The following is a 19,604-nucleotide window of genomic DNA, read 5'->3' as shown; positions in this document are numbered from 1 at the left end:
TTGATTTTGAATGTAAAGAGCCCAAAAATAATTATACTGTAATGGGAATGTTTTCATTCACAAATGACTTTTTTTTCAGAAGAATATACCTGTTTACCTTCTGCAAGACTTTACATATTCGATATACTCTCAAAAATAACCAATTATAAGATTTTTAATAAACAATGTATTCAGTCTGCCTTTGCCATGTTTTATTATATTGTGGCCTATTTATTTATGATTTTTAATAGTGCCTTCGATTTTTACTGTTTTACAGCACGTTTGTTGTAAAAATTTAAAATTGGAAACTTATTTTAATTGGTAAATATTTTTTATATAATATATTTGTTACATATCATAACATATGGATAAATTCTTAATAAACCTAGAGGTCTGCTGTTCTTGATCAAATTTCTTTCACGCTAAAAATGACTAGGGGGAAAAATAGACATTTTATTCTGTCATAATAAGAGGCTGATATATTACCTCGGCATACTATTATGCATCAATCAATTTTGTTTATTACATTTTGTAGGGAATTTTATTGTTTGCAGCAACCATTTTGGAGATACAGTTTTCCAAGTAAGCACTGCCCCCTGCTGGTATTTGTTGACTAAACATGCTATAATGTATCTTTTAATACTATTTCACACATAATGAAAAGCTCACTGCTGAAGACAGTATATTCACAAAGTCGAATTAATATTTCATTGTTAACATCAGAGGAGGATATTTTAAATTGTTGTAAACTATCATCCACCGGTGCCCGCTTACTGAATTTCGAAACACTCCAGAGTTTGGCCTTTTACACATCCCATCACATTTATTCAAAGCTATGTTTTTCTTTTTTCTTTTTTTTTGTTACAGTGTTGGTTGGTAGGTTTGATTTCTGTCTACTATCTCCCCAACCTAAGCTCGTGACCGCGCGTTTAAAATTCAACCGTGGCGAAGAAGACTGTCGTGAACGCGCACAGGAGGCTTGACGTCACTGAGGCGCCCTGGCTCTCCTGAGCCGCTGGTACTGCTGGCGAAAAAGATGGGAAAAACCGTGTGGACATCTATCGAGTAATTAACATAAAATGACGGTTTTTGCAGCCGATTTCCATCTGACAGAGGATTCAGTTATGGCACCGATTTGAGCTCCACCGGACAACGAGAAAGGTAGTTTGTTTGGAGAGGTTTTCACCACTGGCTATTGTGTTAGCGAGAGAGAAAATTTGAGGTTTTACTTGACCACATAAATTGGATGGACTAACGTTAGACTCCATATGTCACGGGGAGCTAACGTTAAACGTATTTGCATTTGATGTTTTAGCTAGGTATGCAAACCTCTGAATGAAGAAACCCGTAGTTTAAAACGAAAAGCCTTTCAGTTTGAGGTGGAGGAAAATTGATATGGTTTGATGTGGGTGTCTCCAAAGCAGACCCTGTAACGTTAGTTACGGTGTCGTTAGGATTGTGCAAAATGCTTTAATTCTTGCTTAATGTGACACATTTTGACACCGCATCTAATGAACCTTTCACGTCAGATATGTAGCTATGTATATGGCAGTTTATTATTTTATTTTGTGCATTACATTTACAAGCAGGAAGATTTTTTCCTTTACAATGTCCACCATGGACAATCCCCCCCCCCCCCCCCCCTTTGCTAGTTTTAATCCATAGCGTCAGCACATTAGGGGGAAAAGATTCAAAAGGTTCGAGATTTATCCCGCCGACTATAAAATCTGCAAACCAGTCTACACATGTCTCAAGCAAACGACAACAATTTAGAGATAACACGTAGTCAAAAGCTAGAAAATGTCAGCCTCAACTGTTAGCCGGTATGTTAACGTAACGTTAGCTGCTAGCAAGGCCACGCAGACTGCCCAGTTAAATGGCTGTTGTGGAAAATGTTAGAAAGAAAATATAAAAACAGAGCACAAACCAGACTAGTCGGACACATTGCCCGACCACAAAGCCGCTTGAAGTCCAACTCTTGCTGGTTAGACACCAGAATTGTGGGTCAAATTGTCCGACAAGGCGCACAGAAAGGTTATGACTTACCAACAGTTATACCGTTACGGTGTAACAACTGAACCTTTTGTTAAGGATAAACCTAAAATCAGTGGCTCCCAAACCGTTCCACATCTGTGTCCTCAAGTTAATCGTTAAATAGCAAGGACTTTGTTCTGAGGGTCCTGGTATGAGAAGATTTTTGTTCTTAGTCATGACTTTTATACAGTTACATAACTGTATGTACTGCATAAGGGAATCCAGTTAAGTACAGACATCCTTACTCACTGTCACTGTGACAAATGTGAAATGAACATTAAATGTACTATCCCACATTTTGTTTGCTTGAGATGGATATAACCTGCTTTAATGACCTCCCCGTGGACCCTATAGACTGCATGGTAAAAACCATACATTGATACTGGCTGTCCAGAGTATGATGCTGATTCTGTTGGTTTTTGATACTACTTTTGTCAATTTTGCATACATTCAGTTATCTTGTTGACTAATAAAACACTATAGGTATGCTATTGCTATGCAATTTATAGGGAACGACTGTGTTTTCTTTGCAGGTTGGCGTCATAATAATCTGTAACTGTGGGTAGCTCCTGTTGGAAGAGGAAAGTGGGGCGTATCAGACCTATTGTATCATAGGTTTGTGTCTCCTGTTGAATCATCATCATCATCATCACCACCACATATTCTCACAATTGTTGAAAGTCACAACCACAAAATCAGCAAGAATATATACAGATATTTGAGGTTGAAACTTGAGTTTTGCTGTCAGCTTCGTTCTACTATTTAGCAGAAGATGTACGGTAGTGCCCGCTCTGTTGGCAGAGGGGATGCCAACCATAGTGGAGGAAGAGATGGAGGTACTACTGGCAATCAGGGATCTGGCCGTTCCCCTCGCCTTCCCCGTTCTCCTCGGATGGGACACCGTCGCACTAACAGCACTGGAGGCAGTGGAGGGGGTCCTGGAGGAGCAGGAGGCAAGACGCTTTCCATGGAGAACATCCAGTCCCTCAACGCTGCGTATGCCACCTCAGGACCAATGTACCTGAGTGACAATGAGGTTGCCATGACAGGTGACCACATCCCCAAAAGTGGTGGGACAGTGACGACCATGGGGAGACAGAGGGTGACATATGGTTCAAGGGGCAGCAGCAGTGGCGTTGTTGCTGCCAGCACCCCCAACATCTCCACCACAGTGCCCGCAAATGCTGTGCTGCCAGCAGGCATGATGGCAGGTGATGCTCTAGCATTTGGGGACCACCACATGGCCTCCACTGTTCCCCATTCTCTAAGGCAGGCCAGAGACAACACCATACTGGATCTGCAGGCCCAGCTGAAAGAGGTATTTTGCTAATTTCTCTCCTAGTTTACAGATTTTCTCTATCAAAGGCAATGGAATTTTCGATAAGATGTTGACTTGCTTTGTTCGACAAACCACAAATGCAGCATTTATGTGCTACTTTTTTTTTTTTTTTCCTCAGGTTCTGCGTGAGAATGAAATGCTGCGGCGAGAAGTGGAAGTTAAGGAGAGCAAGCTCAGTTCCTCCATGAATTCTATCAAGACCTTCTGGAGCCCAGAATTAAAAAAGGAGCGAGCTCTCAGGAAAGATGAGGTTTCTAAGATCACAGTCTGGAAGGAGCAATACCGTGTGATTCAAGATGAAGCACAGGTGAATGTTCCCTTTTTATTTATTTGAATAGATGTTTTTCCACTCAGTTCTCACCCAGTGTGTCAGCTTTTGTAAAAGTGTGTTTCTCTGTCTTTCCTCTCTCAGCATAGGTTAGAGGCAGTTTTCTAACATCTAGTTAATCCTCTTATATGCAGCTATATGCTCATGCATAATAGATGAAAGAGGCCATAAATCTAATGGCCGCATTAGCATTTCTGTATGTTTTAGAAATTGCTGGATTTGGTGAGTAAGATAAAATTGTGGAAATGTGGACGCATTTTCAAACTGCGTATATGAATAGCAATTTAACCACTGCAGAAAATAAGAAACAAACTTACAAATGCAGTTACAGGTAATGGCAACTGGAACCAAAAGGAGCTGTTGCACTTATGATTTAGCATTTGGTTCAAGAACATTGAACTTATTGTTCTCTTTTGGTGTATCATGTGTTTTGGACACACAGATGTGGTACATTGAGGTGAAATGACCAGATAAATATATACCAAAAACTGCAGAATTCACTTTCATCACATTTGTCATATCTTTCTCGTGGATTGAAAACAAATCATTCAACATAAATCCAAGCACTGAGAGCAGACTAGGTTTAGATGGTAGAAACTACATTTACAAGACTGAGAACGTCTTCATGTAGTATATGACCTTTTAAATATGTTCAATTACATGGTTTTACATGGTTTTTTAAACAAGGGGTGAAAATTCTCACACCGCTTGATTTCTTGATTTTAGCTGTGGAAACCCAGCATTTTTATATGCTTCAATTCCCTTTTACTACTTCTGTGTCCATTTCCGCTTGTTTTTCTCTTCCTTGGCTCTGGATCTAAAGTATAGACACATTGGCTTTGCAAAAAATCTGACGCCAGTTCTTTGTTTAGCAGTCTGTGTCCGCCTGCTCACGCGTATACACGCATGTTCAACATATGTATTTAATAACAGGAAGTGAATAAATATAGTCACATGGTCTGTTTTTAAAACCTACTTTATTTTGTTGGGAATTAATTAAGAGAAAAAGTCTTTGTTTCACTGTGAGTCTTAATAGATGGGGAGATCTGTATAATTAGCTGTTTTCACTCCTGCTGAGTCACACGATCACACTGTGGACTAATTCCCAGTAATGCCCGACTAGCGCAGTACTAATCAGTGGGTGCTGTAATTTAAAGATGTCTGCTTTCATATGTGAGCTTCCACCTCCCATGCTGGCACACATGCAACAGAAAGCACCGACACACCGACACACACACACACACACACACACACCGACACCACACACACACACACACACACACACACACACACACACACACAGGCATTTGGCTAATTACAGCTTCAGTTAAACTCCAAGCCCTTATTGAATGTGGGTCCTGCTGACAGTGCATACGTCTGTATGTTTATAAGTGTCATTTTGGATGAGTTTCGTAGTGCTTGCTACGTTGTTATTTGTGCCAGCCACAGCTTTACCAAAATCTCCACTACAAGGCTTTTATGCCTCTCATTTTTTGTAATAAGTGACTGCTATTACCAAGTCTATAATAGTGTGAAATGGCTGTCATCTTCCTTTTCCCATTTTAAAGAAAGGTCAGACACTAATAATAATCATCAGTTATTTCTTGCCAGATTTCCTTGCCACATAAAAACTTTATATTGATCATAGGATTTTTTTTTCATCAACAGTAGTATTAATGCTGGTGGAGCAGGTTTTAATAATAACAGAAGGAGATTCAAAAAAGTAGGTTTGGTTCTGTGTGCACTGTGTTAGGAGTTGTGACTTATTACTTGGATCATCTTAGTTTGTGCATCACATCGCCTGTTTGCCGTGCTCTCTCAAACGCCTCACTGTTATCTCTCCAGGCAGAGAAAGTGAGAATACGGGGGCTGAGGAAGGGAGAAGGGGTCTGTGCGTGTGCGCGCATGTATCTGCCGGTGTGTATGTTGCAGGGTGGATTGGCGTGGTCACAGCAGTGAGTCAGCCTTAGTCACGCGGGGTGGAGAGTGTGATGGAAAGGGAGGGTTGGTGAGAGTAGAGGTGAGGGAAGAGATAGGGCGAGGGCAGACGAAGGTAGATGAATAGTGTGTGAGGAGGAGAATAGTGTGTGCTGGTGGAGGGACAAGGAGAGAATGATGAGGGAGGGGGCTGGAGGAGGAGGAGGCCAGAGAAAAACGAAGGCATACTGACTTCTCTCTTTTGTTCTGTCGTCTGAAAATGCTCACAGCTGGTTCAGACCAGAGAGTAACAAAGCCTTGTGTTACTGTCTCACAGCAGCTCTTGCCAAGTGACTGTGGCGTCAGATGCCACAAACAATGCAATCCTATACTAGGCTGATTGTGTTTCACGACTTGTATTTCTCTGGGCATGAAATGTAACACTGTCCACAAAGTCTTGCAGTTGGAGGTGCATTTGTCAGGGCATTGCTGCATTTTCAATCATTATTCGATTATTTTTTGTGATTTATTTTTTTTTTACTGTCTGTAACACAATATTCTGCCATGATCCAATGCCATAAAGCAGCGCCCGTATTAATTTAATAAATAAATTTGCCTTCACTTAATATGCCCCTGTTTAAATAATTTTGTTAAAAAGTAAAGTAAAGGCAAACAAACTGAAAAAAGAATGGATGAAAACAATTATTTGCCTCTTATTTGTCTGTAGCATCTGCAGATGACTGTTCAGGCTCTTCAGGATGAGCTGAGGATTCAGAGGGACCTGAACCAGCTGCTCCAGCAAGACCCCGCCAGCCAAGGGCGAGACTTGGCCCTGACGTCTGAACCTACGGAGGAGAACTACCGGCGGCTACAGGCTGAGCATGAGAGGCAGGCCAAAGAGCTCTTCCTCCTTAGAAAGACCCTGGAGGAGATGGAGCTGAGGATTGACACACAGAAGCAAACTCTAGGGGCCAGGGACGAGTCCATCAAGAAACTTCTGGAGATGCTGCAAAGCAAAGGTAGGTATGGGCTTCAGTAGAATAGCACGGCACCAAGCTTACAACTAATTTATCCTTTATGAAGTATCAGTGGAGACTTGACTGCTTACATGTGGTGAACGTATTGGCTGAATGTTGAAGCCAATGCAAGACTGTGCTACAGAGCAGTTCTTCTATTGGCCAACAGGTTCTTTAACAAAACTGTGTTTCTGTCCCTAAGAAAACCAGCTATCTATTTGAAATACTAAGTCAATATGTTTCTCCCACAGACCTTTTGGGTTTTGGTCTCAGGCTATCGCTAAAAGCTGTAATGTTACCGCTTGCTTGTTCCCCCCTGAGCTTCACCCGAGTTCTCTGTCCCTTTGGCCAAGTATGGGTTCGTTTGCTCCATAAACAAACCACGATGCTTGCTTTAAACCAAAGTATGCTTCTGAGGCTAGGGATAACCAAAGGCTTCATGCAAAGACCTTTTGCATAGGTGTCTCCCAAAATAATTTCATGTTGTGGTCAAGGAGGCACATAATATCAGAGATATTATATTTGACAAACCAGGAAACTAAAACTTTTGATAACTTAAATAAAAGTTAATTGGTGTTAGCTATTTGGTTATTTATGTTTCATGTTGGGTGTAGAGTTGTGAATGCTTATAAATATCCCTGCTGAACAGATGAGCTTTTGTCTTAAGCATAAAACAAAGTCTCTGCTCCTGTGTCTGTGCATAAACGACATGGCTGATGATGCTCAGGTTGACTTTTGACTACATCAATGTCTTTCTACCTTCTTCATAATGATAACAAAGTTGTTCTGTATTCTGTCTTAGGGCCGTCTGCCAAGGCATCAGAGGAGGACCAGGAGCGGACCAGAAGACTGGCTGATGCAGAGATGCACCGGCATCACCTTGAGAGTTTACTGGACCAGAGAGACAGAGAGATTACTGCGCTAAGAGAGGTAAGGCTCAGGCCAACCACAGGCGATATAACATTACCTTTCACTGGCCTAGTTATGTTGTTTTATCACATTTGAATTTTGATATGAAACTGCACATAAATATTTTATACATACATACATGCAACATCATCTGGCCCAGCAGGAACTGCACCGCCGCTACGAGGGGACCCCTGAGTCCACCAAAACAAAGGCTCTACAGACTGTTATCGACATGAAGGTGAGGATTTAAATAAAGAAGTATGTTGAGTGTGTTTGGTCACACATGTGCAAATGCTACATGAATAAATCATCTTCATCAACCCGCAGGATGCAAAAATCAATTCAATGGACCGGAGCCTGAGAGACATGGAGGAGGAGCTGCTGATGCTGAAATCCAATGGACTTCTTAGCTGCGAGGAGCGTCAGGAGGAGATGAAGCAGATGGAGGTCTACCGCAGCCACACCAAGTTCATGAAGAACAAGGTGTGGGACAACATGATATGGAGTTTAGTTTTCCTCGGCAGATGTCAATGTTGAATTTACTAGAAGCTTTAATTTGCTAAGTTTACTGTCCATCCCTCCCTCTTTCTTTTCCCCTTTGTCTCATCCTTTTCAGATGGAGCAGGTGAAGCAAGACCTCTCCAGGAAGGACACTGAGCTGCTTGGTTTGCAGACCAAACTGGAAACGCTCACTAATCAGTTCTCAGACAGCAAGCAGCACATTGAAGTCCTCAAGGAGTCCCTCACTGCTAAGGAGCAGCGAGCTGCCATCTTACAGACAGAGGTGCAACAGATACATATCTTTATACTCAATGTTCACCAGCAAGGGCACTTTAAGGGTACATATGTTAGGTAGTGAAGGGAGGGACTTGTTCCCCCTACTTCAGACTGATAGTGCTACAAACAGAAGCACCATATGTTGAGGAAGCTTTGTTGTTTTCTTTGCTTCTTTCACTTTATTTTAAACTTGTGAGCATGGCACAGTGCTGGTGGCAAGATGTCTATCTTTTTCCTGGCCAGGTGGATGCATTGCGCCTGCGCTTGGAAGAGAAGGAGGCAACTCTGAATAAGAAGAGCAAGCAGATACAAGAAATGTCAGAAGAGAAGGGCACACTCAACGGGGAGATCCACGACCTCAAGGACATGCTGGAGGTTAAGGAGCGCAAAGTTAATGTGCTGCAGAAGAAGGTGATTTGGACTAAGAGCTGTTTGAAGCTGTTGTCTGAAATGACCACAAAAATGCACTTCTCGTGTTATAATGTGCCTCCTGTGGTTGGTTGGCTCATTTTGACTGATGGTTGCTTTTGTTTGCTCTCCAGATTGAGAACCTGCAGGAGCAGCTGAGGGACAAGGAGAAGCAGATGAGCAGCCTGAAGGAGAGAGTAAAGTCTTTGCAGGCAGACACTTCCAACACTGACACTGCTCTCACCACACTGGAGGAGTCTCTTGCAGAAAAGGTTTATTTACTTCTGCACATACAAAGTTACTTGATTGTATCTATTTTTGCATGTTCATTTGGGGCGACGTATATGTTTTAGTTGGTTATGTTTGCGGGGGGTTAGCATGTGTGATCGTTTTCTCTCCCTCCTCCTAGGAGCGCATCATTGAGCGTCTAAAGGAGCAGCGAGATCGAGACGACAGGGAGAAGACAGAGGAGCTCGAGTGTAACAAGAAGGAACTGAAAGAGTTGAAAGAGAGACTGAGCTTACTGCAGGGAGACCTGTCAGACAGAGAGGTGAGAAATGGATGCAGGAACACAAGCTCACACAAACACAGGCAAACGCTCATTCACTGTGGTTCTATTAATACAGTGAAACATTACTGTCAGAAACAGCATCAGGTTATTTTCCCATTAGTCTCACTTTGCAATGAATCATGCACGCCTGTATAGATCTAATGTATTTTCAGTCTCCTCAGTCTCATGCTCTGTTAGTTTGATAAGTGGCAACAGGTTCATCTATACTTTATCTATATGTGCAGACCTCCCTGCTGGACCTGAAGGAGCATGCATCATCCCTGGCCTCCTCAGGGCTGAAAAAAGACTCCAAACTCAAGAGTCTGGAGATCGCCCTGGAGCAGAAGAGAGAGGAGTGCCTCAAAGTGGAGAACCAGCTTAAGAGAGTGAGATTTTCAAATAAAGAAATCTGGCAGCTTATGTGTTGGCTCAACTTGATGTGACGCTACAAAATGTTTACTTTATGTTATTTTGACCTAGTCTGCCACTTTTAAAAAAAAAAAAATGTTCTCTTATCTAAACTCCACCTGCGGACATGGAAGTAAATATTACTGCTGTCTAAATGGCATCCTGTGCTTTGTCAGGCTCAAAATGCAGCCCTGGAGGCTCAGGCCAACACTGAGCTGGCCGAGCGCATTAAGAACCTTGAGCAGGAAGTGGCTCGCCACAAAGAGGATTCTGGGAAGGCCCAGGCTGAGGTGGACCGCCTGCTGGAGATCCTTCGGGAAATGGAGAATGAGAAGAATGACAAGGACAAAAAGATCAGTGAGCTGGAGAGGTGGGTGGAAACATGCGTGTTGGCGACTCTGCACCATGTGTTTACGCTTTGCCCTTGTCACTAATGTTTGTCAGGTTTACATGCAGGTAGTTTCTGACAGCCAGCCCTGGAATACTTAGTGTCTTTAATATCCACAATGTATAGATTTTTTTGAATGATTGAGTTTTTTACATCCTGTTTTTGTGTTAGGCAGCTACAGTGTATTTACTGCTATCTGTTTTCATCCTTCTAGCTTGGACTGATGCAAATGTTCCTTTAATGACGTCATGTCACTCTGGAGAATGTTGCTCCAAGCACATTAAATGGTGGATTTTAGTGTAATTTGGCCATCTGCCATTTGGTATCTTAGAGGTATTGCTTTGAAAGCTGTGGTAAATGTTGTTAGCAGACCTGTTATAAAGTTGGTAGGTACGGCCACAGTAGCTGGCATATAGGGGTCATGCGGTGACGTTGTGACACCAGAGTTCAAGAACCACAATATGTTAGAGTTGATGTGTATGAGATTCCCTCCTCCTCCTTTCTCTTTTTTTTCATTATTAACTCATGTTCCTGGTCTGAGTCTGTTTTTCTCTTTACTGCTTTCTTGTCTTTACACCGGAAATCTCTCAACCCACCAGTTTCGCCTCCAGGTTAGTATTTGGTCTTTTTCCTCTCTCCCCTGACCTCTTCTCACATTTCTCTCCCATGTTTCTCTCCACCTCTTAACTCTCCATAGCGTACGGTGCCTCAAGCAATTGCCTCGTCCTGACATATTGAACTCCTCGTCTTTCCTCATACTTCTTTCTGTTCATGTTCATCTTTTCTCACTCGCCTTATTGTTCTGTCTTATCTCCCCCGAGTCAAATCTGAGATTGATTGCAGAGCTGTCACAATCTTACCAAAGCACGTCTGTAAAGCTATGGTTGTAACTGCCATTTCTGTGTTTAAAAATGGTAACTCTTTGTGTCCACATTTGATGTGAAAATGCCTGTTAGTTGCTGCCTGACACTATTTGCTTAAGAACAGTGATCAATTGGCTACAGGTAAAACTGACTTAAAAACATTCCACATGGATGATCATCGATGCAGCAATATTCTGATTCAAATTCCTTTATTGGAGTTGTACAACAAAATTGAGTGCCATCCTTACCGTGCTGCCTCACATAACAAATAAAACAAACAAAATTAAAAATCTAAAAACTTTGAGCTAAAAAAAAGTTACAAAACGATACAGTACTTATTGTTAGCAGCCAAGATATTGCACATTTGCTGAATTGCAGTGGCCCTATGTACAGGTAGTACAACTGTTCCCAAACAGTCAGTATCAGTGTTGGCAGCATTCAGTTCTCGTATGGCTCTGGGGTAGAAGCTGTTTTTAAGTCTGTTTGTTCGTGATTTGATTGACCTGAAGTGTCTACTAGAGGGCATATTTATATTTGTATAAAACTGCGTCATACACATGTAAGCTTAATGTGTGAAAATGCAGTGTTATATTGGAATATGCTTGCTGTGCTCGGTTATAATGAAACTGAAATCGGACCCAAATTTATTTGGTGCAGAGTTGTTTTGCACTTACATACATACATACATATTTGCACTTGTCCCCCAATTAACCATTTCTTGTCAAATGGAATGACACATTACATATACAACTTATACATAACATGTAACTTCTCCCACATATCCCATGGTGCCCCTGTAGGCAGATGAAGGACCAGTCGAAGAAGGTAGCGTCTCTGAAGCACAAAGAGCAGGTGGAGAAGAGCAGGAATGCTCGACTCATGGAGGAGGCCAGGAAGAGGGAGGACAACATGTCCGAGAACTCCCAGCAGGTGAAGGTGAGGCAGGTGCGCGGTTCGCTTGGAATGTATGAACCTTGCATAAGAGCTGAGTTCACATTTGCTAGCAGTGGCTTACTAGATCAGTTTCCAACAAACCATGCATTTGAGCTCTTCCTACTCCTGTTCTAAAGGACTCCCTGCGTCAAAAGTCGGAGCGCATAGAGGAGCTGGAGGAGGCCCTGAGAGAGAGCGTTCAGATTACTGCTGAGCGAGAGATGGTATTGGCGCAGGAGGAGGCTGCCAGGTCACTCCAGGAGAAACAGGTACACCCCCCCCACCCCCCCAAAAAAAGCACACTCACAACATTAATCAAGACACAGGATCACTCATTTTTGCTGCCATTGTGGTGTTTCTCATCCATTCTTCACCTCCTTCCTCTCCTCTGGCCTCAGTCTCTTTCTCAGTTCTTTTATCTTTGCTTGTTGTTTTTCTCCTGTTTTTTCTCTGGTACACTCTGCCTCTCAGAAGCACTCACTCAAACCAATGCATGAGTCCAACCTCGCCCACTTTAAGTGGTCTAAGGTATGAGCCCAGTATGTGTGACCTCCATCAGTGAGAACTTAAGGGGTGGACGCAATAACAGCAACACCTCTACACTCCATGCAATCCCATACGACAGTCCTGCAATAAATTCGTTGTGAAGTTTGATCATTTTTGGGGACATCAATGTTTGATGTTGTTGGATTGCGTTATTTTGTAAGGTGTTGCTGTTTCCAGCCCATGTATTTTTATGTTATTTTGTTTACCTGCTGTTTGCTAATAAAACAAAGCAATGTTGATTAAATGGTTGGCTCATAGCCAAAAAAATTTAATAAAAGGGTGAATAAACCCCCAAATGGTCAGTCAATTGTAATTAACCTTGGTGCTCTTGTGCCCTTTTAAATAAATAACGGGTAAATGAAATTTAGTGCTGTAGTTTGATGGTACCTGTGTTACAGTTGAACCCTAGATATTCCCGAAAGCCCACATGAATTCTGCTGCCCCTGTCTCTTATTAGAGCAAAAGTCCTGTGCTTTCACTGACGGATTTAGGTAATCTGTTTTACTCTATTCATAAATGTTCTTATGTCTGTGTGTGTGTTCCCAGATGGAGGAGCTGCTTGGGGCCATGGAGAAGGTGAAGCAGGAGCTGGAGTCCATGAGGGCCAAGCTGGCCTCCACCCAGCAGTCTCTGGGTGAGAAAGAGGCACACCTCTCAACCCTGCGAGCTGAGCGCAGGAAACACCTGGAGGAGGTGCTGGAGATGAAGTAAGACACATGTGCACACTCCACAGGGTGGAGGAGACTGTGGAGTATTTATTGCTTCCTTCATATTGTGAAATGTCATCCAAGTCTGGCCTTCCGCAGCTGGCAGGATGATTTTGCACAATGAATTATAAATGATAATTGAGCTATTTACCTGTGTGGTTAAATGCCATGTTGTTTCATCCCAACCTAACAGGCAGGAGGCGCTGTTGGCTGCTATCAGTGAGAAGGACGCTAACATTGCCCTACTGGAGTTGTCCTCCTCTAAGAAGAAGAAGACCCAGGATGAGGTGGCTCTGCTGAAGCGTGAGAAGGACAGATTGGTGCAACAGCTCAAACAGCAGGTGGGCAAGGGGGCTGCTGGTATCCATGGCAGGGAATACATGATGTATAGCATGAATGTATAGCAACAAAATTGCCAAAGGACAATTAATTTCATACATTTCATTAGATAAGGAAATAAAACAGCAAAAGTTGTTTGTGTTAATACATAATAAAATAACAATAAAAATATAAAAATTCTGTAAAAATAAAAAAGTATATAAGTAAGTCCCATTTTACATTTTATTGTCATGCAATAAAATGCTAATTAATTATTTAAAAATAATACAATGTGATTTTCTGGATTTTTGTTTTAGATTCTGTCTCTCACAGTTGATAAAAACAGACCTCTACATGCTTTGTAAGCAGGAAAACTTGCAAAATCAGCAGTGTATCAAATACTTGTTCTTCCCACTGTACATGGTTGTGTTAGCCAGTAACACGTTGTTTTTGGTGTAATTTTTATTAATGAAACAACCAGAAAAACACGTTTGGTTATGCTGTAGATTTCAGAATGTGACTGCTGTTTAAGGGATAGTGGGATATAATTTGTCAGAAGTGATGTCATTCAACTGCATTATTCTCTGCAGTATAACAATACACATTTACCGCTAGCCCGCTCAAGTGTTTTTAATTCTTACCATCTTTGATTTACAGACTCAGAACAGAATGAAACTGATGGCAGACAATTACGAGGATGACCATCTGAGGACTGCCCCTGACCAAACAAATCACAAACCCTCTCCAGATCAGGTAGCTTTCAATATTAGTCATGTTTCAATGTGATCCTCAACAGCTTCTCTAACATTTCTGCAACTGACTGGTTAACAAGGTAATGTTGTAAAGAAGGCTGAACTGATGCCTACTATCTAAAGGAACCCACCATTTTGAAATGGAAGTTTTCGTCTGTCTTTAACTTTTCTAACTGAATATGCACTAACCAAATATTCCTTTCTAATGCTGCGATCGGCTTACATTGTGGCTAACAGGATGACGAGGAGGGTATTTGGGCGTAGCCAACATTTTGCCCCCTCCCTCTCTCAGCCATTTTGTTCAGAAGGGTGAGCTCGTGTGAAGATCCAGACCTGTCGCTCCTTCCTTCATCGTTGCTCTGTGGCATGTTTACCCGTCCTCCAGTCATTGTGGTTTTCTTTTTGTCATATGCGTATTCCTCTTTCCTTAATGTTGATGGTCATTGTCATCGTTGCTTGGTCTTTCTGTGAGAGCAGATCTTACAACTCATCCTGTGCTTTGACACTGTTCATTTATTGCTGTGGTTTCTGGGATGGGGATCAATGGTGTTTGTGTGTGTGTGTCTTTGCATGCACAAGCTAAGAGGATGAGACGATTTTGATCCTGGCTGAGTCTCATCGCCTCAAACAAAAGCACCTTAGCTTTGCATGCCACTGATCGGATGCTTATGATTAGCTTCTGACACTTTGACCCACACAAACGTTCGTTTTTGTAATCTGTGGTTGAGTAAGACACTGTGTAGTTGCACATAAGTGAATAAAAATCCATAGATACTCTTAATGATGAGAGATGTTGATAGGTTTATAAGCATGCATGCAGATAATGTTTTGTTTTTCTCTCATGGGAGGGAAAAAGCAACTTTTTAAATTTTTTTCATGCAAGTGGGATCTTGAAATGTTCAACTATTAAAACGGGAGCATAACTCTTACTACTTAAATGTGTGTGTGTGTGTGTGTGTGTGTGTGTGTGTGTGTGTGTGGTTTTTTTTTTTTCTCCTTTCCCTCTAATAATATGTATCCCTCACCCTTCTTTCTCTTCTTTTTCTTTTCCCCACACTGCCTCGCAATCTCTCCCCACCCAGCAGATGATACCCCCTCTTCTAGCCCTGTCCCAGAACCGCAGTAAGCTCAAGCTCTACATCGCCCACCTGACAGACCTCTGCCATGACCGGGACCCCAGCATCCTCAGCCAGCTCACGCCGCCCTCTCACTATCACAATGTTGACCCCGAAGACTGGGAGGAGGAACTCCAGAAGATGACTGTCGAACAGGTAGTGGAGGAACTAATATAATAAAATAAAGAAAATATTTTTGAGCATATAAATTCCAGGTATATTGGTATAAATAAATTATAATATAATAATAAACATTCAGTGATGGAAAAAATAAGCATTTGGTTAACTTCTTAATGTGCAAAGAAACTCCCGCACACTCTGACTTGCAAAAATAAATTGGGTACCAAATGGACGTACCACAACATTAGCTTATAAATTTATTTTTGCAAGTGAGACAGTGTGCGGGAGTTTCTTTGCAACTTTTGACCTTCTCGTCCCCCTCTGGCACACCTGTCTCACGTTATAGATGTGTGAGAAAAATTTTCTGTTCTGTTAACTTCTTAATTGAAATGCATAGGCCTGTTTTTTGTTTTTGTTTTTTTTTAAGCAAGGCAAGATTATTTGTGAAGCACCTTTTAAACACAGAGGTGAAGAAATTAATTAGAACATTAAAAAACACAATTTATTATTGATTTAATTTAATCAATTCAAGGGCAACTGAAATTAAGCACAGAGAGAAAATATTAGATAAAAAAATAGAATTTCAGCGCAGTAATACAAGCCCCAAATAGTTGCACCTTCCAGCAGCAAATATTTATTGATGTGCAATTGTTTAACATATTATTAACATAATCCATTTAGGAAAGGTATTATAGCCCACATACAGAACAGCTCTCAGTATCGGCCAGTGCTTAGTGTAGTTTATACAGGAAAGCAGCCCACTATCCAAATCATTTTCAAATTGTCAATATCTGCGCTTTTTCTCCAATCATGTGTTTAAGCATGGTGAATCCCTTTTGTTTATAGTTGTATCAGTGACAGTGGATTTAAGGGAGAACAATAAATGGTAGTGGTCGACCCATATGGGTTTTCAATGGCCGATGCCGATATTTAGAGAACAGAGTGGATGTGTCCAGACAGTTTTTGTTTATCAGCCTTATGAGTGTGATTATCTCAAAATGCAGATTGCCAATCTGTCACTAATAAATGGATGGTTTTTATTTACATTAGGAAATCCCACTGGTGTTATCAGTTTAGCTACGTGCAATGTTCAAGAAGCCATTTATTAACTTCAAACATTCCTAAATATGTATTTTATTTTTTGAAACATGCAGAATACTGATTTTGCTGGATTGAAACTCTGTTAAAAGGAACTAATTCTTGCTTTTTCCGTTCAGTTGGAGCGTGAGCTGGAGGTGTGTGAGAAGGAGAGCGGAGAGTTGCAGGAGTACGCCAACTCTGTTCTGCAGCAGATTGCAGACTACTGCCCCGATATCCTGGAGCAGGTTGTCAATGCCCTGGAGGAGTCGTGCTGACAACTCTGACCTCAGACACAACCCGGCTGGCCCCTGGTCTTCACATAACCTGTAGCCGAGTCCAGGCGCCCCTACCTCCACTCTACGCGGCTCACAAAGGATGAGACGCAGCTGGGGCATCATCTCACCCCATTGAGCTTCTCTTCTTCGCTCCCTTCGTCCACCCTGGAACAAACGTACAGGACTGTTAAGTGCTTTCCTGTCTCGTGTCTCTCTAATGTCAGGCCTGCAAAATAGAATTAGGGATGTTCACAAAGTCTATCGAAGTGTTATCAAAAATGGCACTTGTGGCTCACTACAAACTGAGGTAATCACATAGCAGGCAGGCAGCAGCGTGCTGGAGGTTTTGTGAAAAGTTAAAAGCTCCACATTTAGCATTTGTGAACTTACAGTATTTGATTTTCACTTGTAGTACACACTATCATTGCACACCTGTAAGTCTGGGACAGGTGCTCTGGGAGAGAAAGGATATCAGGTGAAAGAAACAAACTTGCGCACAAAGTCTTTGAGTTTACTGCCAACCTTCCTCCCTAGACGACTTCATTCACAGCAGGAACTGCTAGATTAAGCACAGTTACCTCACCCACGCCTGTCTCAGTCTTTTTCCTCTCGCAAATCATTCAAGTTAAAATGGGTAAAATTATTCTTGATATGGGGCAGGAAAGCACTTATTTTCTTAAAGAACTGGGGAGCTGCTACATCTAGAGGGGAGCAGGGAGGAGCGGAGTTCAGTGGGTAAATCATGGAGCCATGTAGATGCTTGTTTTGTATTTTTACTCATTGTTCCCTAGTTCAACAGAAATACAGCAACCTGTGGCCGGTCATCTGAACACCTGGGAAAGGCTACTTTTTAACCAAATAAATGCAGCATGTTCTCCAAATGTTTCCTCCCAGCTTGCAGCTGTGGATCTGTCGTTGTAGCCGGGATTAAGTTGTTGGTACGTTTTTACTGTGTAATCTGTGGCTGGGTCACTGGCACGAGAGGGGGATCAAGGACCGACCTTTGACACGGATCAAAGGTCAGCTTTTAGTTATACTACGTTCTCAAATACCAGTGTGTGAGAGAGAGAGGAAACAAAAAAAGTTTTTATCCTTGGTGACGTATTCATTTTTAGATGGTTTTGCACACAACGTCCACTTGTTTATGAGGTATGCAATGTTTCTTTTGAGAACGTTCTAGTGGCCTTGGAGCATGCACAGAGATCAGTACTGGACCTAATGCAGGGATATTTATTCCTCTGCGATACTGGTGCTAAGGCATGATGTAAGAACTTTGATCTGATCCACTGATCATTCAGTCTCATCCAAAGTTTCTGTAGATGTTACGTAAAGCCCACCTGATCCTTTAGTTTGTGGACTGAATCACAGATGAATTACAAGCAACGCCCCCTTTTTTCTTGTATTTTTCTGATCACTTACAAATGCAAGTGATGCCTCCTTTTTATTGTATTTTTTCAAATCTTCAGGGCTGAGGTTTTTAATTACTAAGTGCATCTACATTTACAGGAAATTAAAGTCACTTTTCAGCAGATTTTTGACTTTATAGATCAGTTTGTAAATAACGTGATATTTAACACGTACAGTGACTGAATAAAGGTAATTAAGTGGAAGGTGTTGTGCGTTCTTTAAAAAAAAAAATCTGAAAAGTTAAAAGCAGTGCAGTTGTCTTGTGTCTAATTTTGTCTTCAGGACAAAGTGTGTGTGTGTGTGTGTGTGTGTGTGTGACTACTGCCATAACTTGCGGAAAGTCATGTTCTATAGAGATATATATATATATATAAAATGTTTACTGTATGGATATGCATTGAATGTTTGCACAGAATCTTGAAGAGCAATCTGCTCTGAACAAAATGACCGTCAAGTTAGTGTCCTCAGCAGAAACTGAGGAAAAGAAGTGTCAAAAAAAACCTTTTGTGTCAAAATAATGTGTGAACTACAAATGTTTTCAAACCGTGACTGTGTGATGGGAGAGTACTTTTCTGGCATTTATTTCTAATCGTCTTTTTTTTTCTTCATATTTTCACCATACGGTAGTGTAAATGTATTATGCTGAGATTCCAGTGTTGTTTTTTTCTTCTCAACTTGTTCTGTCAATGGTTTTTGTTGGTTGACGTCACAGGCAGAACTGCACCTGATAGATTAAAAATAGGTCTCCAGCCATCATGGCTCATCATTGTTTTTGTACTTCTTGTCTGTCAAGCCTCTTGCAGTGGAGATTAGTTTCCCTCCATCCCCCTTTAACCTCTCACCTTCCACCACTCAGTTCAGAGAAAGCAGCATTTTTAGTTCAGTGTTTTAATCCCCATACATTGGCCTGTGTGTCAGCCATTGCTGTAATGTCTCGTCATCTCCTTTTCTCAACTCTTTATTGAGGGAACACAGAGCTGATTAAGGGGTTTCTGTCAAATTCACGGTATTTGTCCTTATTTTTCTTTTGCATTTGTATAAGAAATGTACTGCCTTCTGTCTGTTTGTGTTAAGAATCAAACTGTGTAAAAAGAAAGCAAAACAGACATGTTTGTGAGTTATTTGGATTTTGTATGTATGTAAATAAATAAATTATAAGCCTTCCTTTCTTGATTTCTTCCCCCCCCCTTCTGTCAAATGAGCCACAGAGATAAACAATGTTCACCACCAGTTTTTAAACCAGTTTGAAGACAAGCAAGACTGATTTCACATTAGCAGAAGTTATGGATTTGATTAAAGGTAATTGTGTTAATTAAATTTGACATTAATTGTTCACATTGTCAATGTTCATTTATTATTTAACTCCCAAGAAATTTCTCCAATCAGAGGCCAGTGTCAGGCTACACCCCTGGAGCTCTTCTGGACCTTTCAATCG

At 41.5% G+C, this 19,604-nt stretch overlaps 1 protein-coding gene across 12 annotated transcripts; it reads left to right on the top strand.

Annotated features, from left to right (window-relative positions):
- Positions 1-946: 946 nt before the first annotated feature.
- Positions 947-19,333, top strand: LOC119893357 (ELKS/Rab6-interacting/CAST family member 1-like). Of its 12 annotated transcripts, XM_038705456.1 has the most exons (22): positions 948-1,140; positions 2,547-2,628; positions 2,762-3,331; positions 3,471-3,659; positions 6,325-6,616; positions 7,416-7,543; positions 7,683-7,760; positions 7,850-8,005; positions 8,139-8,306; positions 8,543-8,710; positions 8,842-8,979; positions 9,117-9,257; positions 9,503-9,643; positions 9,842-10,035; positions 10,653-10,664; positions 11,717-11,861; positions 11,987-12,118; positions 12,942-13,102; positions 13,296-13,443; positions 14,078-14,173; positions 15,255-15,443; positions 16,625-19,333. In XM_038705456.1, the coding sequence occupies exons 3-22, from the start codon at positions 2,786-2,788 to the stop codon at positions 16,760-16,762; spliced, it is 3,360 nt and encodes a 1,119-aa protein (XP_038561384.1). In that variant the 5' UTR covers positions 948-1,140; positions 2,547-2,628; positions 2,762-2,785; the 3' UTR covers positions 16,763-19,333. The 12 variants fall into 12 exon arrangements, with proteins under 12 accessions (XP_038561394.1, XP_038561384.1, XP_038561391.1 ...); XM_038705466.1 differs by lacking the exon at positions 16,625-19,333 and adding an exon at positions 14,410-14,481 and having other exon boundaries at positions 947-1,140; positions 2,547-3,331; positions 15,258-15,393; XM_038705463.1 differs by having other exon boundaries at positions 2,547-3,331; positions 7,686-7,760; positions 11,717-11,852; positions 15,258-15,443.
- Positions 19,334-19,604: the final 271 nt, after the last annotated feature.

This window comes from Micropterus salmoides, unplaced genomic scaffold, assembly GCF_014851395.1.
Source record: "Micropterus salmoides isolate LMB-PRFRI ecotype aquatic unplaced genomic scaffold, ASM1485139v1 Ms_hic_scaffold_8, whole genome shotgun sequence".
In the NCBI taxonomy this organism is placed as follows: Eukaryota; Metazoa; Chordata; class Actinopteri; order Centrarchiformes; family Centrarchidae; genus Micropterus; species Micropterus salmoides.
Note: the sequence above shows the minus strand (reverse complement) of the source record. Positions and strands in the feature narration are given on the sequence as shown.